The sequence below is a fragment of the Perca fluviatilis genome, chromosome 11, assembly GCF_010015445.1.
Source record: "Perca fluviatilis chromosome 11, GENO_Pfluv_1.0, whole genome shotgun sequence".
Classification (NCBI taxonomy): domain Eukaryota; kingdom Metazoa; phylum Chordata; class Actinopteri; order Perciformes; family Percidae; genus Perca; species Perca fluviatilis.
In genome coordinates, this window is record NC_053122.1 from 10,039,171 (window position 1) to 10,067,050 (window position 27,880).

At 40.2% G+C, this 27,880-nt stretch overlaps 1 protein-coding gene across 1 annotated transcript in view; it reads right to left on the bottom strand.

The window, feature by feature from the left end:
• Positions 1-1,515: 1,515 nt before the first annotated feature.
• Positions 1,516-27,880, bottom strand: part of brinp2 (bone morphogenetic protein/retinoic acid inducible neural-specific 2) — a 226,393-nt gene continuing 200,028 nt past the window's right edge. The window contains exons 7-9 of the mRNA XM_039816764.1: positions 8,739-8,961; positions 4,756-5,062; positions 1,516-3,996 (exon numbers count right to left, since the gene is read on the bottom strand). Coding sequence (XP_039672698.1) covers positions 3,175-3,996; positions 4,756-5,062; positions 8,739-8,961 — 1,352 coding nt within the window. The 3' untranslated portion in view covers positions 1,516-3,174. The remainder of the gene's footprint in view (positions 3,997-4,755; positions 5,063-8,738; positions 8,962-27,880) is intronic.

Here is a 27,880-nt window from a genome sequence, read left to right on the forward strand (position 1 = left end):
GGGGAGAGAGAGAGAGAGGGAATGACATGCAGCAAAGGGCCGCAGGGCGGAGTTGAACCTGCGGCCGCTGCATCAGGTGAGCTACCCAGGCGCCCTAATGTGCTGTTTTTTATTGAAACTGTGTAAGAAAGTTGTTGATTTAGTCTGTATGGTCTGTATAACACAATATAATTCAACAGCACCACAAACTACAGCCTATGAACTGACTGCGTTGGTTTTAGCCAGGTCAACCTATAAACAGGCAAATAAGTTTAATCCAGTCCCTCCAGAAAAACATGATTATTCGATTGCATAATTCAATGCATAATCAGCCAAAGTCCACATATTTATGCGGGGCGGGGCCGCATTTTTTTCAAACATGCCGCACTTTCGCCGCATAAATTGCCGATTTCCGCGCAAAATATGCGGGGCTTGCATGATTTCAAAATCCCCGCATTTTCGTTGCAAAAAAGTCCCATGTATCTTAGCAGAAAGTTGAAAAATGTTGCGTTTACTTCACACAAGAGCAGCCATTTTCCCCTGTGGCCATGGGAACGTTATGAAGTGACGTTATGAAGTGACGTTATGAAGTGACGTTATGAAGTGACGTTATGAAGTGACGTTATGAAGTGACGTTATGAAGTGACGTTATGAAGTGACGTTATGAAGTGACGTAATTACGCTATGTGAACATCATCAAAAAGAAGGGTGTTGGGGGAATCACTTTTTTTTTTTTCTCTTTTTCATCAAGCCGCAATTTTTGCAAGTTCCCGCAATTTCATTGCATAAAATTGCATGAATATCCCGCATATATTCCATTGCATTTTTTAAGAAAACATGCTGCATAATCAAGGATTTTTGCCCGCAACAATCACAAAAAAATTCTGCATTTTTCTAGAAGGACTGTTATGTTGATTTAGAAAAGTTAGCGATGCAATGTAAGTTTTGTCTTTTGCTAAAATTAGTAGTTATATAACGAGACTCAATTTCTACAGACCTGAGAGCTGCACTGTAGCCTATTAGTGAGTCTGATTTAAATAATGTTGTTTTTTTTTTTAAATGAACAAATACAAATATAGACCTATGAATATAAACTAATAAAGTAATAATGAAATGAAAAAAAGCATCTGATTACTTTTTAAGAGCAAACCAATGGGATGCAGTTTTCGGGGGGGGAGGGGGGGTGGTTGTTCATTTAACTTTAATTTGATGTTTAATACATTGTGAAGTCACTTCATGTTAGAAACACTTCTTCCTGTTGATGAGACTTTTACAAGGAGCATTTGGCTGCATTTCCCTCGAAATTCTAATGTTGTATCAACACCATCTTCCCCCGCCACATGCGCACATTTGCACTGCAGTAAATCTGGCTCTGTGTCTGGACCGGGTTCTCACATGGCGAGGACAATGGTAACACAATCTAAATATGACTTGTCAACAAATCAAACACACCCTGTTCTGTAATATATATCAATAGGTTATTTTATAGTACACATGTTATAACAGTGAGAGTTGAAAGCAAACAAAGAAAAAGGATCCCAAATAGATAAACCACTTTGTTTTTACTTAAGCAAGCTGAGCACAGGAGAACTGCTGAAAATGACATACAAGGTTTACTGACTTTCAGTGAGAAATTTGTGAAGTAAATGCAGAATCATATCAAGTATCATCCTGGTAAGTTTGCAGCTCTCAAAAGTACCTTCAGTGCCCTGCAGAAACCTTGTAACTCCAGTCGCTGACATTGGACCCACATGTAAAGAAAACTGTTTCACTGACCTGAGACTAAAGCAAACCATTGAAAACTTTTGTTTTTTTAAAAACCATAATAAAATCCACCAGGATTAATCCGTTACTGAGAGTTTGTCTAATTGGAGATAGAAGGATTTTGCAGAACAATTACAGTATGCAAGTACTGGTGTGCACTGTGAATAGTGACTCAAAGTTTCACAACACCAAATCAAAACAAGTAACTGCAGAAATTGTGAGTGGCATTTACATGGAAAAGCTACATTATCACGTATTCTGGAGAATGTGTCGGTTGTTCTGTCTTGGTAGAAATATTGAAATATAAAAAGCAATACAGCCTTCGCTGGAAAACCAAACACGGAAACTAAATGTGCTTCTTATCTTAACATTGACTCTCCATATAAGGCATGAGTTTGTTTTGTTATAAACATTTTTTTGGTCTTTGCACTCTGTTATCTAAAAAGCAATGTGCACTTGTCCACACCTGGGGTTAGATGGAGCGTTATTTACAGCGCTATATCCTCAGACCTTTTTGTTACCACATCAGAAGATTTTCAGCTCAAAAAAAAAAAAAAAAAGAACTCAACATTGAAGATATTTCGCCATTCAATTTGTGTTCACCTTCTTTTGGTATAGACACACCACCAAGGACAGAACATCACTAACAGGCTTCTCACTCGGATGTTAAGCATAGATACTTACAAGTTTTCAAATGCCAGATAAAATGGAAGGCAGGAAATAAAAAGAAATATTCAAAGACAGTTACATGGGTCAGGATTATCAAATTTTAAACTGTTGAGCATAACATAACAACTCATTCACCACATATATAATATTAGCCCATTTTCCCTTCCCACAAGATTGTTCTGTAGCCAAAGAAAATAGGGTTAGAAAAGGGGACATCTTTTCTTCCATTTACTCATTTTTGAAGACCCCTTAAGAGTTCCTCTTTACATATCAAAATCGCTTTTGCAAAGCCAGATGTCTTAGGTATACCTAATGACATCGGCTCTTTGAGGTTCCAAAATCACAATGTTGTAAGATAGTCTCTTAACTTCATCCAGTCTCTTAACTTCATCCAGGTTTGCCAAAAGCAGGGCAGTAATAGCAAAAGTAAGCCTCCAGGCTAGAACAATAGAGCCTCAGAAAGAGAGTCCAAGTATCAGCTGGTCTCCCAAAAGTCCACAACATGACCTCAATGTTCATCAAAGGGCTCTGGTAGCAATTTCTGATAAAAAAAACAAAAACACCATGTGACACCAGAAATCCAGCCAAGAGTGACCGTAAGAAACGCCTAGCAGTCAGCCTTTTAGAGTTAGGTTGTCCTAATTATCCAGATTTGGGTTCAAGAGGCAAACTTAGTAGGACCTCCCATGCTCAGTCTAGCAGCAACGGCTGCACTTTGTGTGAGTAGCATCACTCCTGAACCTGACTTGTGTGCTAAGATAGCTAGCTGCACAGCAGGGCCAGCTCAGGTTCAGGAGAAGCGTTGGGAAGCTTGGAGTTGAACATCTGCAGAGAGTCCTTGATGCGTGCCACCTCTCCGGCTGACAGCTTGAGCCGGTGGCGCAACAGACAAGAAAACAGGTCCAGCGGCTGCGGCGCTGGTGGAGACAGTCGGTTAATCCGGTCCCTCATCTCCAACAACATCAGAAAGGCAGCGTCCTGCGTACCCTGCGTGTAGGGGTAGTCCAGCTGGAGAATCAGGTCCTTGATGCCCTCAGGATCGAAGTGCATGCTGTATCCAAACACTTTGAGCGTGTTGATCTTCATGTACCCCAGGTTGGACGTCTGGTCATCCAGGTCCAATGGTTCATAGAAGAGAGTTTCATTCACCGTTGGATCATCCGTGAGTATGCGGCTTCGCAGGTAGATGTGCACCGTCTCAAAGAAGGACTTCCATTTGTTGCCCAGAGACAGCGTCCAGTTGTAGCACTGCGCCGTGACGACGGCGTCCAGTCGAGTTCTCTCCCAGTCAGGGAAGTCAGGCTGGTTCACTGGCATGAACCAGCTCTCTGAGTGACTCCCCCCGAAAGGATTCACATAAATCGCAGGCACGGGCTCCAGTGTTGAATTCTTAGTCAAGCATATCTGGAAAGAAATGCCCATCAGCATGTGGATGAGATTGGACTTGTTTTTGTTACTCTTGAGCGTCAGCAACATTCTCTTCCTCCAGGCAGGATTGAACCAGCTTCCCAGGCGCACGTCGTTGCTGATGTAAATGGCGTGGACCTCGATTCGGCTGTCCAGTCGCTGGAGCAGGTACTTCACCTGAAGAGAGATTAAAGAACTGTGAGATCACATTCACTCTAACAGGTAGACAGCTAACAGACAGATCACTTATATACCGGTTCTCAAATATACATATACAGCACTATAAATTTGTCTTCCTGTTTGTAACAAAGGCTTTCGGTAAGATTAAGGTTACTTTCTCAGATGGTACAAAGTTTTACAACTTTTTTTCAATAACTGAGTAGTACTCCTCATGAAGAGTAACTAACCTTTATGTGTAAACTCTGTGGAGTGGCCTATCAATGTCAACTTTTTAAAGCAATATTTTAATAATATTCAATATTTGAAGTTTTTCTGCCCAGCAATCAAAAGGAAGTTAATCATAAAAATGCACAAAGAATCAGATCAATAGGAATCCATAATGGAATTTATTAAACCTTTTACTGTAGATATTTATATTGTTTTGCTACTACCTTTCTGAGAAGCTTCTATTCTCACACTGCTAAATTATATGTTATATTATATGTCATATTGAATTTTTGGTTTCTGTCAGAGATTGCAGCATTCACAGCACTGTAGCATCCATATAGAAGTACGATACTAACATTCAGTTTGCCATTTGGTGATGTATTTTAACGCATTGTCATTGTTATTACTATTGGAGGTAATTTTTCTGTCTAGGCACAAATAAACCAGTACCAATGTGTTCTTTGACTTTATGACCTTTAGTGTAATCAGAGGTACTGTATTATTTGGTGCACAGAGATTGGAATACATATATGGGAAGCTTTGAGAAACCTCAGCATCAGGTAGGTCCAGGTCAAAGTTCAGGTAGTGGTCCTGGGATGCAGCGATGCTTGGCCTGCAGGAACCCAGGTGGAGGAGGTTGCCGTGGTGACAGGCTCCGCAGCGGGTTGCGTTGTCAGTGCCACAGGAGGAGCAGGAGGTGGAGGCGGTGCCCACAACGCAGGGAATGACTCCCTGGCAGGTGGGCTGCTCCACAGGGCAGCTACAGCTCTTCACCTCCTCCGAGAAGGAGCCCAGCACTCCGTGCTCGTTGCAGTAGAGCAGAGACTGAGCCCTGTTCAACCAAAACCTAACAGTCCTGCAAAGGGGAGAAAAAAAACAAACACACATGAGTTGTGTACCCAGTACAGCATATTCCAACACAGAACACAGGGTAGGTAACTGTTTAACTAGCCTCGCATTGCCAGACCTTCCTCCACAGCGCTGCAGAGGAGGGTCTAGCTAGTCCACAGAGCATTCTGGGATGGAAGAAAAACGTGCTCTGGTTTATTGGCATTTAGTGTCTGCTCAACTTGCTTTGAACCTCCACTGAGGTGGTACCTAAAAAAGGAACCATTTGGTAGTTATGGGGTGGCGCCCTTCCCCCATTTTACATTCCATCTGCTCCTTCCTTTCTCTCATCCAACCCGTATGTTCTCAGAGGCATAAACTGAGTTAAAAACTAAAGTTGGGGCCTAAACGAGGATTTCCCTAGACCACACTGCTGTTTACCCCATCTGCATCCCATTTTCCATAGGTGAAAATGTAATTCACAGTCCGCTCCAAATTACAAAAAAATTGGATTGTTTATCTGTTGCAATTTGACACCTTTTTTATTCTAGAAGGGTTGGTATTTGGTATGACTGCAGCAGAGATGAAAAAGCAGACATAAATAAATTACCATCCACTTTGGTGAGGTAACGACAAGTTCAGACTGAAAATTGGCTCTGCAGAGATTCTATCCCAAGGCTAAGTTCAGGAAAGCACACACAGCATTGCCCAAACGCTCCAGCAATTCCTTACCCTCAGGCCTATGTAAATAGACAAAAATGAATGATGATAAAACAAATGGATTTTTGCAGAAGAAAATATGGAGCTTTTGCAGCTGAGCAGCCCCTGATAACTTGTTGTTGTTGGTACAAACTGGGTTAAGACTCCGAGGGACAGAGGTGAAACGGAGAGAGAGAGACAGATAGCAAAGCAACACAAAGGGGACTGAGGGAGAGAAATAAAGACAGAAAGTGAGGTAGAGTGCGAGAAGGGGGGGGGGGGGATGAAGTAATGGGTATAGAGGGAAAGGACTGTCAGGGAAATTAAAGTCCTCTGTAAACAAGTGCCGAGCTGTCAGTCTGGGAGAGGACTTGATTACAGCATGCCTCAATTCCACGTACCTAACCACACAAAGATTCTCACCATTGGTAACTAGACCCTTCATCTCTCTTACACTTTCCCTTTCTTTCTGTCTTAGTCTCCATCCCGCTATCACATCTCTCTTCCATCTCCCACATTCTCTTACTTTCTTTCCTTACTCTGTGTCTTTATTTCTCCTGGGTTTTCTCTCTCTCTGGCTTTTCACATCTCTCTACTCAGCTTCCTTCCCTCCCTTAACACATGCTTTTCACAAGCTTTTCTTCATTTCTCCCTTCGGCACGGCAACAAAACTGCCAGGTAATGACAGCTGAGTGAAGCTTGTAGGGGTACTTTGCTCAGTCTCAGGGAGTCAGTTAACCTGTCAAATTATTAGTAGATGGTGGTATCAACAACAGTGGTGCTTTTTTATTTATCTGCTCAGCTGCAGTGGCAGTGAGGTATGTTTCCCAAAACCTGCACATTTGTTTATTAAAAAACTTTGCCCAGTATCTTTGGGAATTACATCAGATCCTGCATCGAGCTATGCCCCGTTTTCTGGCTGTGCATGAAATGGCCCCAAAACTTACAGCATGTGGTGACGTAGGATGGGAGCCATGTGAAGCATAAAGTTAATAACAGATAACAGACTTATCAAACAAATTTTCTATCGGGATCAACGCAGCCGTCAACATTTTTCTGCATTTTCTGTCATTTTACTGTGCTCCCAAATTTCTTTGTGTGCTCATTAACTTGAATTAGGATTCAACATGACAATTAACTTTAGTCTTTGTTGTTTTTTGATAATCACTAATAAATAAAACACTTTGTACAGGGGCAAGTAAAAATTGACTTGGGCAAGTACATTTCAGACTAGGTAAGTGAAAAAAAAACAGTAACGTAAAAACCTTGAATGGTCAGAAGTTTTGTGTAAACGAAAACTGAGAACGTAGATTAAGTGTATTTACCAGCCAGAGCACTATGTCAACCTTAAAGCCTAACTCTCGCCAAAATGCAACCTAGGGTCTTTTTGTGAATGTACCCGAGTCAAACTTTTGTTTAAAAGCATAATTAGGAATTTAAGATTTACCGTATTCTTGTTTTCGGTCAAATGACCTGTTACGTTGCATTCGGAGATCGACTCTTTCTGACTGGCAAGATGGCCGCGACCGGAAAAACCAACAGCTAAAGTGAGTTGTTCAAAACCTCTCTTTTTAGTAAACTCTGTGTACACAAACAATGTTCTCAATGCTCAAGTTCATGTGTAGAGCCCCTGGTGACTAGCCTGACAAGCCAGACCCACATCAAGATGTTGGGTCTGGGAACTCACCATTGGCAGGGCTCAATCCGAGGGGCGGGATAAACGGTTGTCTTTCAAATTCCCTCTGCACGTAATAGGATAGCGCTACAACCAGGCAGAGCAACGAAGGAGGTAGCGAAGCTAGTTGATAGATTAAACTTTTGCCGTATCCGGTCGGCAAAACTCCAAACACATCTTCCTTTTTTAAGAATGATTTCTGTGCCGTTCTTTGTTCTTTTCTCAAAGAAAAGCTGAACTCCAAGTCTTCCAGAAGACCGCTGTTCCCAGCAGCAGCAACCATAAGCCCGCCCACCGACTCTATACACAATGTCATTGGCCTGACCAAAATTTGTTTTTTCCAGCTCGCAAGCCAACGGAGAGTGCCTAGACTGACCCTGGCTGCAAAATAAATTTGCTGCCACTAGGGTGCGTCTAGATTTCTAGGCTACCTGGTGATACTTCGATCAAAGTTTCATGTTGTGTCGAGCCTTCTTAGTGTTTAAAAATAGTGATTTTGATGCGATCGTAGAGTGCCCCTACCAGTCCTATTCAATTCATTTGACTGAAAACAAGAATACGGTAAATCTTAAAAGTGGCGTTTCCGTCCTAATTATGCTTTTAAACGAAAGTTTGACTCGGGTATATTCACAAAAAGACCCTAGGTTGCATTTTGGCGAGAGTAATGCTTTAACATGACCAGAGTGTTTTCTTCTCCCTATACCATAATGATAAGTGGTGTAGCCACTCCATACGCCAGCGCTTTGGTCTAGCTATGTGAAACAAGTTAGGCTACAACTAATGCAAAAGCTTTGACTGACTGCTTGAGTCTTTACAGTGTCTAAAGAGATTTGCTTATATAAAATGTTGATGATTATTTGTTTTGCATGAAGTTGTTTCGAGGCCATTCCACCTGGGAGTGTTGTGGGCAGTTGATACAGATGAGTCATTCAGGTACAGCTATCTACGTCGTGTTGCTACTACTCTGTCAAAATGCCCGAAGCTTTAAGCAGTTAGACATATTTACTACTGTACAATCTGTTGACAGCAGAGGCAGCCCAAAGCCGAAATCCCAATGCCAGCAATCAACAAATACATGTTTTGGATGGGAATCAGCTTAAAAGAATGCAATTGTGTAGCTCACTGGCATGTTTCCCACCTTTCTGTCCGTATACCTTTTGGGGTTTTGCTAAATTCAAATCTGAGCTTGGTTTTCCCACTTGGGGTGGTGTTGTTAGAGAGCCTACAGCTGTAATGAATTGGCACAAAGCAGCAGGCAAAACTCCCAGTAATCACAAATGATGTCTTCTTCTTTTGGTTTGGTTTCTGTCAATGTATCTCAGTGAGTTACCTCTCTCTGGGCAGACTGATGCGAGGATGTTTGGGGCAGCGTTTGCTCAGGGTGAACAGTTTCCTGACGACCTTCTGGGCTTTGCTCAGGACCAGGGCAGTGCTGGACTCCAGCTGGGCATAGCGCTTCTGGAGGGACAAGTCAGCCGACCAGAACTTGGCGATCATGGACACGTTCAAAAACCGGTCTGTGGGCAAGCGCTTCAGGAGGGCTTTGAATTCATCTGCAGAGAGGGGGAACAGAATCAGAGAAAGGGAAGGTTGAAGACACAGAAAACAGATCAAAATGAAAGGCTCTCAAGTCATTTATATGTTAACAATATGCTTTTTGAGCACTGCAAACTTATTCACAGTCTACTTTATCCCCAGTGGCATGCAGAGATAATGAGTGAGTAAATGGGGGAGTTTCATGTGTCATTTGAATACAAAAAAAGCTATTATGTTCTAATGAATTGCCAATCCAAAGTAAACACCTGTGCTTCAATCTGCAGTAATACTCATTCAACTCACCATTAGAAGCTCATCGTATTCATCACAGTAGTCATTGTCATTTAGAAACACTAGTTATCTTACGATTTACAGTATGGTGTCACATACAGATGGGCATTTTCATTGACGTCGTAATTCTTTCTTTAAAAGCATCACATGCTGAATAGACCAAGCATGCGGTAAAATGGTGAGAGGCTCTATCTCTTTGGTGCTCCACTCTAAAAACACAAATGCACAATAAACTGCTGGTATAATGGTATAATTCACAACAAATTCTGCAGCTGTTGCAGCAAGTTTGTGTCAAAACCAAACAAAGCAAAAAACAAGGTTGTCATTTTACACAAACTAAGCATGGACATGCAATGTAATAAATTCAATAGAATGTAGAAAATGTAACAGTCCTAGATGGCAGGTCCCACAGGTTAGAGCCATACAAAATGAATATGTTAAAGTGCCCATATTATGAAAAAAACACTTTTTCTGGGATTTGGGGTGTTATTTTGTGTCTCTGGTGCTTCCACACACATACAAACTTTGAAACAAATCCATCCATGCTGTTGTGAGTGAGATATGGTTTCTGAATGTGTCCTGCCTTCAGTCTCGGGTGAGCTGTTCAAAATTGGCCCGGCTTGTGACGTCACAATCCGAAACGAGTTGGCTAACCGCAACCGTTAGCTTGTAGCGTTAGCATGCTAACGCTAATGCTAACGCTAGCATGCTACCTCATTCTAAATAGCAAAGTTCTAAACACACACAAGTTCACCATTATCTACAAAAGAACTACTTACATGTGTGCCCTCATTTAGAAGTCTCCCAGCTAATCCTGCCTTGTAACTGACCAAAGTTGGAGAAACAGGCTTTCTTTTACTGTCTTTAGAGTTAGCTAACTGACATGATCTACATCTAGAGCTAAACGTCGTGAGCGTACGAGACAATCAAAAGAAAAAAAAAAGAAAAGAGGTCTCACTCTGTAGCTAAAACAGAGACCAGGTGAAAAGAGGATCTGCAGCAGTGAGAGAGAGCTGTGCAGTACAACAAAAATATGGTGTTTTTAGAAAATTAAACCATGTAAACCTATTCTGGTACAACCTTAAAATACAGTTATGAACCTGAAAATGAGGATAATATGGGCGCTTTAAAGAGGCACACACTTTAATGACCTGCCTGCCCACATCTTTCAAACTAGATGCCCTCACTCAGTACGTTTACATGCACACCAATATTCCACTATTATTCCGAATATGACAATATTCCAAATTTGATACAGGTCATGTAAACAGCATATTCTGGTTGGATATTCCGAATAAGGCTTTTTTCCGAATATAGCATTTTCCGATTAAGACATGTGGGATATTCCGGTATTATTCGGGTTTTAGAGGCATTGTTTGGACATACAGTGCACAGTATACAGTGCATTCGGAATTTGAGTCTCAATCTGGATTGTTATGGTTGCTGTACACAAACCAATCAGCCAACAGTTTACAAGGCTGCAGACACGATAAGAAGAAGAAACACAGCTACTTTTAAACCTTACCAAAGACTTGGATATCAAAAGGTTTTTGGATATGCACAAACATCACTACGCCGACCTTTTCAAGAAGCTGGTTGAAGGAATGAAAGATAGACGCTTTGTTCACACAGTCCAACAAGTCCACCGCCGCTGGTAAACTTTGAAAACATCCTGTTTTGCACGGCTACATGTAAACGGGAATATTAGTGGAATATTCACTTTCATTAGCCATGTAAACAGCTTAGTCGGAATATCGTCTTTTTCAGAATTAGGGCGAAAAAAACTGAATATTATGTGCATGTAAACGTAGTCATTGTGTGATGCAGGTTTCTTTTAACTCATTCTGAGAAACCCCTACATCGTACTCCATGATTTTCCAAGAAGAGTAGAATTTTGATACTATACAATGAGACAATTGAGACTTTTTATTTGTTGGCATTTAACCCTATAAGGCCCATAGTTGCAAAATTACACACATCACTTTTCGCTGTCCTAAAAAAGAGCCGTAAATGTTTTTTTAAAGTACACATTAACATAGTCAAAGGGTCAATGGGTCCTATTAATTATCCTTGCAATGCCATTGGCTGGTATATGTGTTTATAGGTCCAGCCATCTGGCCATGAACTCACACAACCTGCAAACTGTCCTACAAGCTCATCTCTGTTTTATTGAACTGGATTTGTCAAGATTTGAAGTAAGTAAAATGCCTTTATCATTTTTTCTGTGATTATTACAATGTTTAGAACATTCAGTTATTGTGGAATACATTCATCAAATTTCTCACTGGCTGAACATTTCTTATCAGTAACCAATACTGATTTTTCTGGTCAAGATATCGCCATTTATGCTGTTTCCGTCCACACAATACTGGAGTAGTTCCAGTTCCAGTTTGTTTCAGAAGACATGACTCATTGCATTATTGCAAATGAACATGGCTGAACATCAGGACTAAGACGAAATTCAGTTTTAAATGTAAGAGTCCTGAGCTATAATTTAAGAAAATGTGCCTGGTTTTACTGACCTTGCGCTGTTCTAAATGTTTTCTAAATGGTCTGTTCAAAAACTTTAGAAACAGCTAAGTTTTCCCTGATGCACTGTAAACCCAGATTTAGTTGTAATTATTTTTTTTAGTGGTAACTACTTATTCTTTCATGTTTTGTTAAAAAAACATGTTTGTAATAATCAGCTTAAGTATGCAGTGCACAGATCATATTAAGCAGAGATAACTAAGGATGTTAAGTGTCTGTATGGGAGGGGTGGGGTCATTTGAACTGTTCTGCCTGAAGCTGTGCAAAGGCTCATGGGAAAAAAAAAACATGTTCTGAACGGTTTCTATCCTAGTTATGGTGTGTTTTTAATAAAATTCTGTTAATGTTGGGTGGGCATTTATGTCATCTGGGTTTTAGTTTTGTATGGTTGATTTAGTGTTCATGTTTATCTACATTTATTGTTGTACGCTGACCGAGACCCGGGAGGGGACTGATGGGCTCTGGGCAGTCAGAGTGTGTTCAATGTTATATAAACAGATTGGAAATCAATAACTGTCTCCTGAATGAAACTTTCCATACAGTGCAGTACATTGGAAAATTGCATGTTTTTTGTTGTTTGTTTTCCTTTCTGTTTTTTTGGAACAAATGTATCGAAATCATACTGTCATGAAGGAAAATAAGCAATATTTATATAAACAAATTATTTCTTCAGTAGTTACAAGTAGCCTAATGTTTTATATCTGTAATGTTTCTCTGCATGTTTGACTTAACATGCTAATTTTAGACAACATGACTCCAGAAAAAATAATTTATGTTTACTTGTGATTTTTAGTAATGATTACTAATACTGCATCAACTTACCGCTCTGTGTTAATACAACTTAACCTGTTAGGTTTCACCTGTAAAAATGTAAACGGTTTAAGGCAATGGGTTTCCACGCAAATTTCTAGCAAAGTCAACTAATTCAGTATAACAGTGTGGCTACCTTAGTCAGAACAGCACCTACTTTGTTGTACTAGACACATGGACATTTACTGCCCCAGGCAAACTGAAGAGAGACATTCAAATGCTGCTATCAAATCAAATGGTTATTATTTCACGAGTGTGTGTGTGTGTAGAATTTCCAACATAAAAAGATTGGGCACCGTTTGAGTAAATTACACTGAGAATAATATCGGCACAGAGGACAAAGCTCGTACCCTGTGCTGGGTTTTGCCAAGAGCGTTTCCAGTGGTAAGATAACTGGAGTTCCATTATGAACCACTGGGCAAATATTGCCAGTATGAAGCCTCTGGGATACTCAAACCTATTATTTCCCTTTCTCCCCAAGCCAGCTAAGTAAGACCTTTTAGGATTGTTCTGGATCTGCTGGAAAATGATATTCCCATGTGCTGTTGTTGGCAGGGAGACAGAGAGAAAATCTGCAGCCAAGCCAACCTGAGCTGAGCCCAACTGATGAGACTCAAGCCTATTACAGTGCTCAGTGATCCCATATGGCACACTGGTGTATTCCTCTCCACCCTTCTCTTTGTGTCTGCCTCTTTCCCGCGGTCTGATCGTTTTCTTCTGGACTCGCGAGTCGGGGTTGTCTCGTTGTCTCACTTGAGTTGTTACCTGTCTATCTGTCTATAGTCTATATCCTTCACTGTTGGCTGCTCCTCAGATCTCTGCATGTTAAATTGAGACAGCTAGCTAGACTATCTGTCCAATCTGAGTTTTCTCTCGCACGACTATTTTGCAGCGGCTCTGTGCAGAGTTTAGCACCGCCCATGACGATTCTGATTGGTTTAAAGAAATGCCATTAAACCAGTGCACATTTCCTCCCCTGAATGCTGTGTGCAGTAGCCAGACTCTCCTTCAGCGCGCTTTGGAGGAGGTTCCGGCAAAGCGAGACTAATCTATCTGTTACTCCCGCCTCTCTGTATGGACATGAGGCTGAATTAGTAGGGCAACATTAACTTTGTTATGACTGTTTGCTGGATACACATTCCTCAGCTGGTCTGTTTTTAGTGCTTGTTTCATGTCACCTCTACCGATCTTCACAAAGCGTTAAAAGCTACGGTGAGCTGAATGTGCAGAGTTCGTTGCTTGAAGGACAAAAGACACAAATGCCACCATTTAAAGCTCAAACTAATGCATGCCATGGAAAAGTTGCTCAATAAACCTTTGCTCCAACTGAACAAAAGTGTCTCTCCAGCTGCTTTCAGAGACAGAATATGCTTTAAATGAAGAATCATGCAAAGGCAAATGAGGTGATATATAAGTTATCAACATGAATATGTAGACTTCCTGACATTGAAGTTAAAACATGTTTTTATTTCTATTGATTTAGCTTTCAATTTTGTTTTAATTTAAATTTTTGAATAGTATATTTTTGTCTATTCACAATTTGAATGAGTTTGTATTATTCAGCTTTCATTTAGTTTTATTTGTGTGCATCTTTTTAGTTTGTTTTGCATTTGCTATTGAAGTCCAGGCCTTAATGCCAAAGAGCAACCTTCTAGATATGTTGGGCTCATAGAGATGTCTCCTTAAATTCAGCCGTACATACTGTACATTGCATCTTACAGTACAGTCCCCCCAGGAATTCAACAATTCACGCGAATTCACCCAATCACCGTGAATTTAGTGAAACACGCAAATTTAACCAATAACGGGAGTTTCCCGCGACTTCAACCAATCACAGTAGTCCCACGTGCCAGACTTTCCCAAGCGGGAGTGACCGTGCGTTCATGGACATCGGAAAAACGTTTTTCTGAGTGAAAACGTCACCATTCACGTAACGTCCTGTGGGAATCAGAGGTGGGAAACTCGGGCTGGATTTTGATACCCGAGTTTCCCAGTTGGTGACGCGTTGTTGACAACTGACGTTTGATGGAGGCGACTTTGGTTCACTGAAGATATTTCAATGACAATAAACTGTTTATTGTGGACAAATGCCTCTGCCAAGAAACATACACAGACATAATATGTTTCAAATTATTCATAAATAGGCCCATGTATAAAAAAAAAAACATATTATCCGTGTTGGTTGTCCTGCAGATAACACAAACAAACACCTGTCGATGTGCTTAGGTCTGCCGATCAGTTCCCCCCCGCGACTGACACGTGCACACACAGAAACACACACGATGGATGCAGGAAAAACTGGAGATGAGAAGTAAACAATGACCTAAATTTAGGATAGCTACACTTGTTATTGTAAGTGTAATAATAAGTCCAATAAGTACTTTACCAAACCGTATGAATGTGTGGCCCAGGCCAGGATAGGAAATTAACTAACAATGAAAAGATCAACAAGCCATTGACAGAAATGTCCAAATTTGTGAATTGGTGCAATGATAATTACCTTGTTCTAAACGTTAGAATTGTTAGCGACACGTCTCGCTTTCTGTACACAGAATATGAGCTGCTGCCATCAGGTAGGGGTTTAAAGTTCCTCCACATTGGATAGTCCAACCAATCAGGCAAACGATCCGGGTGACGCTGCGCTTCGGTAGCGGTCATGTTGAATGTAAACAAAAAGCTGCTCGCTGCGCTATCGTCGTAAAGCCCACCTCAATGGTTGTGATTGGTGTAAAGCCCACCTCAACGGTTGTGATTGGTGTAAAGCCCACCTCAGCGGTTGTGATTGGTGTAAAGCCCACCTCAGCGGTTGTGATTGGTGTAAAGCCCACCTCAACGGTTGTGATTGGTGTAAAGCCCGCCTCAGCGGTTGTGATTGGTGTAAAGCCCGCCTCAGCGGTTGTGATTGGTGTAAAGCCCGCCTCAGCGGTTGTGATTGGTGTAAAGCCCGCCTCAGCAGTTGTGATTGGTGCCTCGATTTTGGGGACATTGGAAATGGGTTTGAATGGGCTCCGGAAGTTCTTCAGGGTTTACCATTGACATATATATAATGGACCAATAGACCCCGTTGCTCTAGATGGAGACCAGTGAAGGATATTAGAAGCACTTTTCCGGTGATCTCTTGCTTTACTGCACAGCCTCCAACTGAGAGAGACAACGTAAATGTGACGTGAGCAACGTGTCTGAAAGTTGTAAGTCTTCTGGTAGCTGTGCCAAGAGAAATCTCAATCATTCCCAATCTTACAGAGACAGAGAGTGTAGGTATATGTAAGGAGATAAAATAAGCACAGGCTAATTATTGCTAACTAACATGCTAGTTAACATTAGTAATTAAACCTAAACAGATAATGTAAGTCGAAACTGCCTGTGAGCTTCTCCTGTACTATACGGTAATTCCTCTACTGTGCGACATTAAGTCACTTGGTTATGACACAATCGTTAGCCTATTTTTACAAAAGCGTCTGCTACGGAGCCATAACGTTAGGTACAAGGTAATGGAGCCTTTTATACGTTGTCGTGTTTCTTTAGAACTAAACAACGGACAAATAGAGTCTTTAAACACTTCAGATGTAAAGTTATTCGCAGTCAAGTGACGTAAAAAAAAAATGGCGGTCAGTGGAATGCTAACAGGAGTTGATACCTTTGTAGCAACAAAATGGCGCCATCGGAGGTTCGAGTTCTGAAGCGAAGCTTACCCCCTTGGGGTTTACTCAGGCTAGACTTAAACGTTTCAAAAACTCATTTATCCCAGTGTCTATTAAGCTCCTAAATAGCTGCAAGTAAAAGGCAGAACAGGCCTGCATGACGATGGAGATTTGTAATTGTTGAACTTGTGATCTCTACACTGATATTTATTTGTTTTGTTTTTATTTTTAATTTATTTATTTTGAGTAATGTTTGACTAATGCATTGCATTAGTGAATCTTGATTCATTCAATAAATGATTATTTCTTTGTCTTAAATCCACCAGCCTTTTTCATATTTGCAGCATCCTGAGCCTTTTTGGTAAGGTTATTAGGAAAACTCAGCCAAGAGTAGTTTTATTTCCCCCGAAACAAGTTTCCTTTTATATTGAAAGAAGTATACCAACAAAAAAAACTTTTTGCAATTTTCACTGTCTCTCTCAACTTTATTGCAACAAAAATACAAAAGACATTGCAACTTTTATCGCATTTTTTTACAAAAGCTGCTGCAAATTCAGGCATTTTGGGCCACAACAATCTGAAAAAAAAGGCCAGGATATCCTGGTGGGACTGATCTTTGGAAACTCAGCTAGAATTTAAAACAAACGTTTGTGGACTCATCATTTAAAAGCTAAACACAAAATCGATCAAAGACCAGCTAATCAGATCTCAGTCAAAACCCACAAAATGTCGCCATTATCTCTATTTCTGTAAATGCGGAAATAAAACCTATCTGTGTTCCAATTTGGCTGCCGAGATGGCAGATCACCTCATCTGACACCCTCTTGTTAATAGAGTTAGCTCATTAGAATATCCCATGTGATTTCTGTTTGAAAGAGCCATGCAGTGAGTCTCACTGTGACCATTCATTCGCCAGTTCGATCAATGCTTCCATATGCCTCAACATACTTTCCTTCCCTCTGTCCTGCATCTGTCTTCATCTCTCTCTCCCTCTATCAATCATTGACTCACACACAGTGGCACATACACATTCATAAACTTCCACCAACCACCTCCCCCCTATTTCTCTCTGTTTTCAAATCACTCCCGCTCTGCTCTCTCACTCTGCCTTTAACACTCCCTGAGCATTCTTTTGTCCTAGCCCCCCCCCCCCGCCATCACGCTTTGGAATTTGTCTGTCTGTTTTCCTCCTTTTCCTGACATTTATGACTCCACGTCCCACATTTATGGACAATTTGGCTCACTTAAAATCTATCCTCCCCATAAAGGGTCACTTCGCCGTCCTGAAATCTCCATCTCTAGGCTGAGGTAGTGATTCATGACATCATCAAGCAGAAGCGACAGATAAGTGACTGACTGGCTGGCTGAGGCCTGTTCATTTAATTCCCTACAAGGACATGGGTTTAAAAAAAAAAAAAAGTCTGAGCCGGGATTTGAACAGTCATACGCAGTACAGTGTAGTGGAGAGAGATGTCAACCACTTTTTGGTTTTAGCAAAGCTAGTATTGCGGCTCTAGGGATAACAATGTTGGCCAGTCGGTCCAAAATGAAATCCAACTATCAGACAATTATTGAATGGATTGCCATAACATTTCGTTTTTTCATTTATGTTCCACACAGAATGATGGTTTATGACAACAAATGGCTACCTGTCCAGGGTGTACCAAAGTCAGCTGGGATTGGCTCCAGCCCTCTAGCAAACTGAAGGATAAGTAGCTATAGTTTATGGTTGGATGGATGGATGGATAGATGATAGTTTATGGATGATAGCTTATGGATGAATGGGTTGATGGATGGATGGATGAATCGATGATCATTTAATAACATTCATGGCTTCACCAACGGACGCCGCTCAAATGCAATTGGATAGTCCTTCAACCAATCAGACCAACAATTCGGGTGGCATAGCAGCTACAGCGGCATCAATGGGTTGCTGCCGAAGCGATGGTCATGTTGAATGTAAACAAAAAGCTGCTCGCCGTCGCTGCGCTATCGTCATCGTGTAAAGCCCGCCTCAATGGTTGTGATTGGTGCCTCGATTTGGAAAAATTGGAAATGGGCTTGAATGAGCTCCCGGCCAGACTGACTTGCAGAGCAAATCTCAAATTTGCCGGAAGTTCTTCAGGGTTTTCCCAGGCTACGAACGTCCCCTAACTTTCAGAGATGGCATATTTTGTTGTTTTTATTTGAAAAACTATAAGCAGCCATTCAAATTACAGAAATCTCTCAACTAAATATTAACCTCACACGCCAGATGGTTTGTTACACAGAACCATCTGAGAAGCCGTCATTGGAAACTGTCTGATTTGGATTCTGAGCCAGTCTCTTTGTAATAACATTCACCTTCCTTTGTGGGGATAATGGAAATCTCAGAGTGTACATATTTGGTACCCTGCCTGATGTTTATACTTGAGATTATTGAATTGTCTTATAGTGCAGCATCCAATGTTCTCTCAATCCTATATTCAGTTTGCGTTGCAAATCGTTTGAATTAAACATTATTTTCTGTTGCAGTTTTGCTACGATATTGGTGTTTTTTGATCCTGTGTATAAATATAATAAGATATCCTGTCAAAAACCAAACAAAAACATTAATCAGTTAACCCTTGCATATATATAAATATATATATATATATATATATATATATATATATATATATATACAAGGTTAACTGAGAAATATATATATATATATATATATGCAAGGGTTAACTGATTAAATATATATATAAATACATTCACTGTCAGAGTCTCTGTCACAGCTGGAATTAGAATTGATGGATTTCCAACTGCCTGTCATATGTAGCAGTGAACACCGCTGTCTGGAACATCTCTCCTCCCTTAAGATGCCTTTTTTTCTGTGCAGTGCCCCTGTCTGTCACTTACATCTAAGTGAAGATCCTCTCATTAAATCCCACATGATTTCTCGCAACAACAACTTCAATAATCATCTTTCTTCCTCTGTGCCTTTAATTCAGTGGTAAACATGACAGACATTAAGGTTGAAGTTGGGATGTCTTCCGGCGAATGCGGCAGCGCTTTCCCTCTTTTCTTCTGCAGTGACGCCGGCTGGGAGAGACGGAGCGGAAAACAGAGGGTCCAGGGCTGTCGAGTAAGCTGCTATCTCCATCACTTCAAAGCGTGTGTACCACATTAAACACACCATCCATCATACATCGCTGACGCTGCTCACACAATAGTTAGCAGGGAGGATTTTATTTTGGGAGTTTGGCAGTCTCTATAGAGGCTCTATTAAAAACTAGACTTAAAGTACTTTTTGAAGTTGGTCACTGCACAGTGGATTGATTGATCTCTTAGAACACTGGCTCTATACTTTAGAGAACACTTAGGGTATAAATCCTACCACTACATGTGATTATTTTGATTCTATATATAAAGTAATGAAAAACAGGGGAAAAGTCTTGATTGTGAGTATCCGTGAACCCTTTAGAGACATACAGTAATGTACATGCTAAACAAGTGTAAATGTTATGCACAGTGATGAAAAGTGTATATTGTCCCATGTGTATCTGTAAATACTGTCAAAAAGGAACAAGTAAAATGGTAAAAGTGTAGAAACAGGTCTTTTTCATTCACTATTGACTGATTCATCACAATGCACTTAAATTACATTTGCTTCTTAATAAAGTAAGCTTTTAGTTTTGAGATAAGCACATAATCCCCTAAAGACTGGCAGTTTTTCCAGAAACTTACATAATTAGTTGAATCCTTCAAAAAGGACAAGAGCGTTGTCTATACTTAACTTGAGCTGAACTCATAAATTCATAACTATACACTGACTGAACTATATATTATGAGCAGAATAATTAAAGTTGCATTCATCTCGACAGAGGCGTAGACTTTGGGCTATTTACAAAACATACTACAGCTGTGTTTTATCATGTTTATATAAAAATGAACAAATATACTCACATGGTTAGAGAGTAGGTGTATGACAGGATATTTCCCAAATATTAGACACATACAGTGGCTTCTATAATACAGAAAGTGACTTCTGAATGCTGAAACAATGTTTCTTTTTTATAATAATTCTTTATTTTTTGGGGCATGTTCGGCCTTTATTTTTGACAGGATAGCTGAAGACATGAAAGGGGAGAGAGGGAGGGGAACGACATGCAGCAAAGGGGCTGCAGGTCGGAGTCAAACCTGGGCCCGCTGGGTTGAGGAATAAACCTCTATATATGGGTGCCCACTCTACCAACTGAGCTATCTGGGTGCCCATAATATTTCTTTTTAAATGAATTCACTCATTCCACTTTTGCTCATATTTAGTTTTGATACATAAAACGTACATTTAGATTTACGTTACATTTTAAATCCGAGCAGTACAAACTTTGCAGCTTCTACATCAGCGTTGCCTCAGAATATGACCTGACTGACTTTTTTTCAGGCATAGATCAAGTGCTGACCTCGATTTGAGTATCGTATTTTTAGAACACCATGATCTAAATGCAAAAATGTGGTCAGTGTATTTACATAGAGAACATTAATGGAGTTTTTTGGAGGAAAGCAGTGGGAGCTGCTTTTCACGGTACAGCAAATGCAACTTGATAGTTGTATTGATGCATGTACTACATGGCATACCCTCTTCATTCATTCATCTGTTTAATTAAAAGAACATAGTTTGCATTAGAAAACGCATAATTGAGGTCATCTTTAAGTACATCTGGTTAACCATACATGTATTTGCTTCATGTCTTACTGTGACGACACAGTAACATTATTGAGTTTCCGCTATTAGAAGCTGCAAACATCAGTGTGCTCCAGTCTTTTTCCCCTTTGATGTTTGCTGTTCTAGATCTGCAGAACCCCTTTTTTGTGTTGCCATTTCCAGGTAACTCCATAAACCTGTCTAGCCTACATATTACATTAGAAGAGGTGGTACACTGTTGTTGGTTTAAAAGTCACAACTAAGTTTTTTTCACAACATTTGAAATATTTGGGCTTGTGGAGGATATCATAACATTGCATGCCAAAAATGCTTACAGACCAGGTGAAGCAACAAGACGTTGGTGTTTCAATGGGTTTTTTTACCACCAGGACATATTAAAAGAGGAAATAATCAAACAGTAAAACAGTTACTTGCATACTAACTTTACTTAAGTAACACTACTTGGACCTGAGTAATAAAAGTGGTCTACTCTGGCCAATCCTGTTATATCAGTCCAGTGGTGTAGTCTACGTGATACGCAGGTATGGGCAGTATACCCACTAGGAAAGCTCCAGGATTTCCATATACCCACTTAAAAATGCCCAATGACACGCAGCAACATACTTTCCATTATATTTTTGATATATTTTGAATTGTCATCTGTTATTTTCTTCTTCGCATAGGCTAAATTGCTGCATAAAAGTGTATCTGAATATAGGAAATGAAGTCGTTAATGCTCAAAACTCCCTTGGTATTGATTCTGGCCAATATATATACATGTATATACAGTACAGTATACCCACTACAATAATTTAGACTACAACACTGTGTAAGTCGCCCTGGGGAGCTGAGAGGACACCATGTACCAACAGCTCTCATTCAAATTCTTCACCTGAATCACTAAGCTCCAGCCTTCAGTGGAATACAAATGGCCCAAATGACAGCCCACTTCCCTCTATGTCAGGCATTGCTGCAGGGGATGTCTGGCTTTCCTAGCTGAGTAATTGTAACTTTGTGCAACTAAAACCCACAAAAGACAAGCTACTTTGCACTAGGGTGGCATCAGCCGAATGAAACTGAAGCATGTCTCAGTAAAGCCTGACATGTTATCACACAAACAAATCCAAACATATGTGACAGATTCACACTCGACATCTCCAACACAGTCCCTGGCATTCCTTCTCAAACCCTTCGCCTAAGTGAAAAATGGGAATCATTTCGGTTCTGGAAACTAACATGTGGACAGGCACAACACGTCGGGGAAGTAATACTATCAGGGTGCGCCCTTATTGGACTCTTGCGGTTGATTTTAACATGAAAGAAAAGCTTTGGTGTCGTACCCTCAGCCTCCACCAAGTCATAAAAAGGATCAATCTCACCTAGAAGCACCATTTTCCTTCTCATTCAAGGTTGGTGAGGGGGCATACAAGCCTTGACTTGACATATAAGGCAGAGACACTTAGACACTGGGAAATAAAAAAAAAAATTGTTCAAAAGAGCAAGTGTGAAAGCAAGAGAGAGGATGACACCAGCCAGCATGATGTCTTTTTGGGTTTGGAATTCACTTAAAGGCCGGTCATGGCTCCTCTTTGTTGAGGAATGTCTGATATTCTATACACGTTAGTGGAACTGTTACTTTCATTATGCAAGTTGCATATTTGGAGTCATACCGACATATAAGAGCACCATTCACACTCAGTAAATCACACACACCTATTCTTTCATAGAACTAAGATGTGGTCCCTGTCACAAGGTTAATACTGCTGACACATTGGAGAGCTCAACATTTATACATTGTATTTAATACCAACCTGATTATGCAAATATGTCAGTGTCAGTGTACATGTGTGGGTTTGCTTTTGACTATACAAGCATGTGTATGCTAGGGACCTTTTTGATTACACTTGGTGAGTGATAAAACAACTAATTTTGGACTAATCTTTTTATTGCATCATCGATAACATATGTGTCCATGCAGCTTCTATTTGTACTGCTAGTGAAAAAAGGGACTGTAGATAACTGATCGAATTTACCATGTTCAGAAGATACTATACATCAAGCAAGAGTTAGTAGGGAAAGTTATCAATAATCAGGGAATGAATGAGACACAAAAAAATAAGTATAAACAGACAGACAGATACAGTACAGAATATAATTATATTAAAAGTTAGAAAGAGGTACTGCACTGTGCCAGAAGTTAAAGAAGTGCAATTAGTCCAGTAAGAGAGTCCAATACAGTAAGACCGCAGCATGCAGCCTCCCCAATGGAAATAGCTGTGTTATTATTCAGTTCTATACCATTAAAAGTTAATATTCCCTTGGTTCAGCAATGCTTAAAATGAAAAAAAATCAGTCCATTCACTAAATTGTTGAGTGGAAAACTCAGTCATTATAAAGACACAGGGAACGGGTTTAAGGGTGAATAAAGGGAAAATAAGCTCCCAGAGTCTAGTGGAATGGGGGTTGAAGTCAGAGTCCTGCACATATTAATAAGGACCCTACCCTGCAGACATAAAAGGAAAGCGAGTTTAAAACCAATCAATTTATTTGAAAATATAGGTACAAATATGAAATGCATATCAATATCTCAGCAATATCTAACTAACTTGTAAGTATAATGCAAGAGTTAAAAGTGTTCAATCATATCAAGTCTTCATCATTTTCTTTCAAAATGATTCACCAACTGCATGTTGCTTCAACATTACGAGCTACAGGAAAACATAGAGCAATAAAAATTCCAAAAGTTACATCGACTGTCAAACATGTAACCATTTCAGTTGTCAACAAAAGCATTACATTAGATCTGTAAGCAGTGAAACGACTCATTAACGTATTGATTTCTTCTTCTTACTCACTTTGTTAACTCCCCAAAAACAAACACCCGACTCCCCAATTCTCTCAATAAAACGTACAACATCAACACGAAATAATTCACATTCATACAAGTCATCCCTTTTTTAACCAAACTACCTTTCAGTAAAGCCCCACACAGTAAGCCTTAGGACCTCCATGGCCTACTTATTGTCTGCATGAGCAAAATCGCTACTCTTTCTTCTCACCATGGCACTGTATTATCCTCCAGGTCAAATTTGGCTGGCCCTAGCTGAAACAAACACCTAAGGAGGCCAATGTGCCCTAAGCATAGCTGTTTGAAGATGAACTACCTCCCTGACCTGCTGAGAGATCAGAAATGGATAATGGATTTAGGCTAACACGGAGAGGGGAGATAGCTTATATCCAGCTAGCTATTTTCAAGCTGCTTTCACCTGAGGGGAAAAAAAACCTCTCACTCATTTTGTCTTTTTTTATTTTTTATGTATCTGTGGAGGGCTGACAGAACACATATGCTCTTTTCAGCAATGTTCTGCTTCACACTTGCACGGTTACATGCATTTGGGAGCTGTCCGGGAAAGTGCAGCCTCGCACAGTCAGCCGCTGGGAGCTGCCCAGCGGGAAGAAAAAAACGGCCACTGAGCTGCTCCAGTGGAGCAGCTGAAGGTTGCTCAAGAACATTTTAACAGCGGTTGCTAGAGAATGGGAGAACATTGTGGGTGCACTTCCACTGACATCCACCATGATTGAGATATTGTCTGAAGATGTGACTTTGCAGGGTATTATCGCCTGCAGACTATAGGGTGTCGCTGTGGAGATCAAATTTGAGGGTATATGGATGAAGGATGTGGGACATCACTGTCAGGCAGCACTGATTTGTGTGTGTGTGTGTGTGTGTTAGTGTAGGTAGGAAGGGGACTGAAATGTTACCAATCCCAAATGTGTGTGCCACTGCTTTACTGCAGACGACACTGGCATTTGTAAAAGAGAGTCTTTTATGTATGCCAGGTTGACTTATGTGCTGCAAACTGTGCGAGCAGCAATAAAACACAATCAATCTGTTTTTCCAGGAAAAACCAAGAGATATTTAAATGTTACTGTTAGTTAACTACAATAACTTTCACATTTTCTGTGCATCTATGGTTTCACAAATGTACTCCGCCGTGTTATTTCAAAAATGTAAACATGTCATTTTCATTATGCTTCAAACAACTGCTGAAAGCCACTTTCCGACAGTGGAGTCGGTTTGGGGCTGTATCTAGCTATTTTTGTAGCTTTCTGACTCCGAAAATCACACCTGCTTCGCGCAGTGATTGGCCATGTGTGCAGAACTCTTTCACTCTCGTTACAAAACTTCACTTTTCAAAACTGTCTGAGAGTTATCACAATTATCCCCATTCATATGATTCGTTACTTCAAGACTACCTTAAAACGAAACAATGTGGTGTTACCAGCATCTAGCCCTCAGTTTGGAGGTATTTTCAGTGACTCCATCCAGAAGGCATGTCCTCAGTGATTCCTGAATGCAATAGATCTGGAGAGAGAAGAAGCTGGAAAGCTAGCCACTGGCTTGCCAACTTCTCTCTCCAGATCTATTTTTTCCTTAGTTACACAACTTTTTTTTTGTCACTTTGTAGGTGAACAACTGAGTGAAATACTATGAAGGTTTTCCAGGAGAAGCTGTCTGAAAACTAGCGCCGTTATGCCCATATCTAAACAATATTGTATCTTCCCACTTTCTATGACGGTTGGCTTTTCACTCCATCTTCCAGTTTGGCTGAACAACTATAAAACACTTGTTTCCTAGTATTAACCTGCCCAAAAACTAATCACATTACTGTAACATGTTACTGAGCAATGTTTTAATGGCCAATACTGGCTTGGTAACATGATAAAACAAATAATCAGCCCTATAAATTACGTTAAAGCCCAGCCTTGAAATGTAAGCTTGTAAACAGAGAAGACATATTCATTAATCAGTCCTTTGACTCTCTTTACCTGCATGAGTGTGTGAACCTTCTATTTTACAACTACACAGAGAGCAAAGAAAGATGAGAACATGTTTTGATGTTGTATTACCTAATTCCTCCTCTATTTTACTTGCTGTCTCTTATCGTTATTAGCTTATTTATGTCATGTATGGTATTTATGGTTATTTTCTCTTTTTCAATCTGCCATCCTTAGCTAACAATACACAGTATTCCATCAGGCATAGAACCATAGTCGTCAATTAACAATTTGTACACAATGCATTGTGCATGAGTGACTTGCAATTAAGTTGTTATGCTCTGTTCGCCCAAAGGAATATGGAAATTCTGTCTTTACTTATTTCTTCGGTACAGGATAAAAAAAACATTTTACTGTAAGTCTATTTGGTTCCACTCGTCAGCATGTAAGAAAGCCTGCAGCAGCCACCCTATTATTAATAAAGGATAAATGGAGGGCGGATGCATGATGGCAAACCCCTACTTAACCAGTGCAAGGCATTCCTTAAAAGGCAGACCTCATACATTAAGGGGAAGTCATTCCTGGGTCTGATGGCTGAGCCTAATAATGGGGCATTAACCTTGAATACTCTCAAGGTCTCAGATAGCAAAGGGAACCCAGATGGGCCAAACGCTGTGTTCGTCTGTGTTGCAGACAGATGGGTTTTAACGGTGCACCCGCTCAAGCTGCAAACGATCCCAAGTCATAGCAGCACGCTGTTTATGTTTTTTACACCTTTTACATTATCGCTGAGTTTCTTTATGTGTGAAGGTTATGAAGCCAAAAGGATAAGTAGGCTATCTAACAGAACGGCCAGCAATTACAGCAACAGCATTACAGAGATGAGTTAAATTGGAGACACTTTACATGTTCATATTTGGATTGTGCACTTTTAATATTTGAATAACACATGCCATATGTTCAGTTAAAGCAACTGAAACTCATTTGAGCATTGTCTAAAATGACACTTGGATGCAGAAAATGTATTTGTGCATATGAAATGCTAAATGCATAATGCTGGTCAACTTTATCTCCAGGAACAAACAACAATTCTTCAGTTAGTGCTTTTCTTCCTTGTAATTTATGTTTAACTAGTGCAGTACCAATTGAAAACTTTACACTCGACAATTTGCTTCCTTGGGTGCTGAGCAATACACCTGCCACCTGCATGCTGTTTGGCGGTGTGGCAGTTAATGTGGGTCTCTTCTTAATACACTACACAGTGTGTACATAGCACACTACCAATAAATATGTCCAGTAGATCTAACGAGCTTGCACTCGACATTGCTTCCTTCCATTTTAATTAGATTTAACAATGAGTTTTAGCCATGTTAACCACTTCGCTAAAACTCAGACATTCTTGGATCCCAGAAGATGAATCCCCTGACTATTCATCTAGCACCACCATGTGTTTGTTTCTTTTGGTTCGGAGAAAAAAAAAATTCTGGATTGCTATTCAATTTTAAACATGTATTCATGTTCCCCATAGGATGAACTGTAATAACTTTAGTGATCCCCTGGCTTTCCATGTAGTGCCATCATCAGGTCAAAATTTCAATTTGCACAATACTTTGGTTTATGACCATATATCTGCAAAATATAACACATTGCCATTTTTTATTATGGTTATTTGGGTCTACTCTATAAACACATCTACTGCATGTCTGTGCGTCCTGGAAGAACAGGGATCCTTTTTCTGTTGTTCGTCCTGAGATTTCTTCCTTCCTCCTGCTGTTTGCCACTTCCAACCTAAAGGCAGCTACTATTTCGGGTATATTTTCAGGCGTCAGTTGTTTTATTACCTAATATGCTGCCTCTTCTAAAATCTGCAAAGCTCATTCAAGCCTTTGGGAGCAAGTAAATGAACTTAAAATATCACATTGTATTTAACTGTTACTTTTTTCTTATCAAGGTGTCAGCTGTGAGTCATATGTTTCCTTTTTTAGTGTCAAATGTCAAGTTTCAAGTGTTCTCAAAAGCACCATCTTCCTGAACTGACTCTGAAGAACATGCTGAACGATATGATTTTTTTCCCCCCGCTTTCAGCCTAAGGAAAACCATTTTGTTTTTCAATCCTTTGGAGCATTCACCTTGTGATTCTTACAAGCTGTGCTTTTAAATTACTATTCCTTTGAACGCACCAGGTGAAATCTCTCTCTCTCACTCTAACTTGGT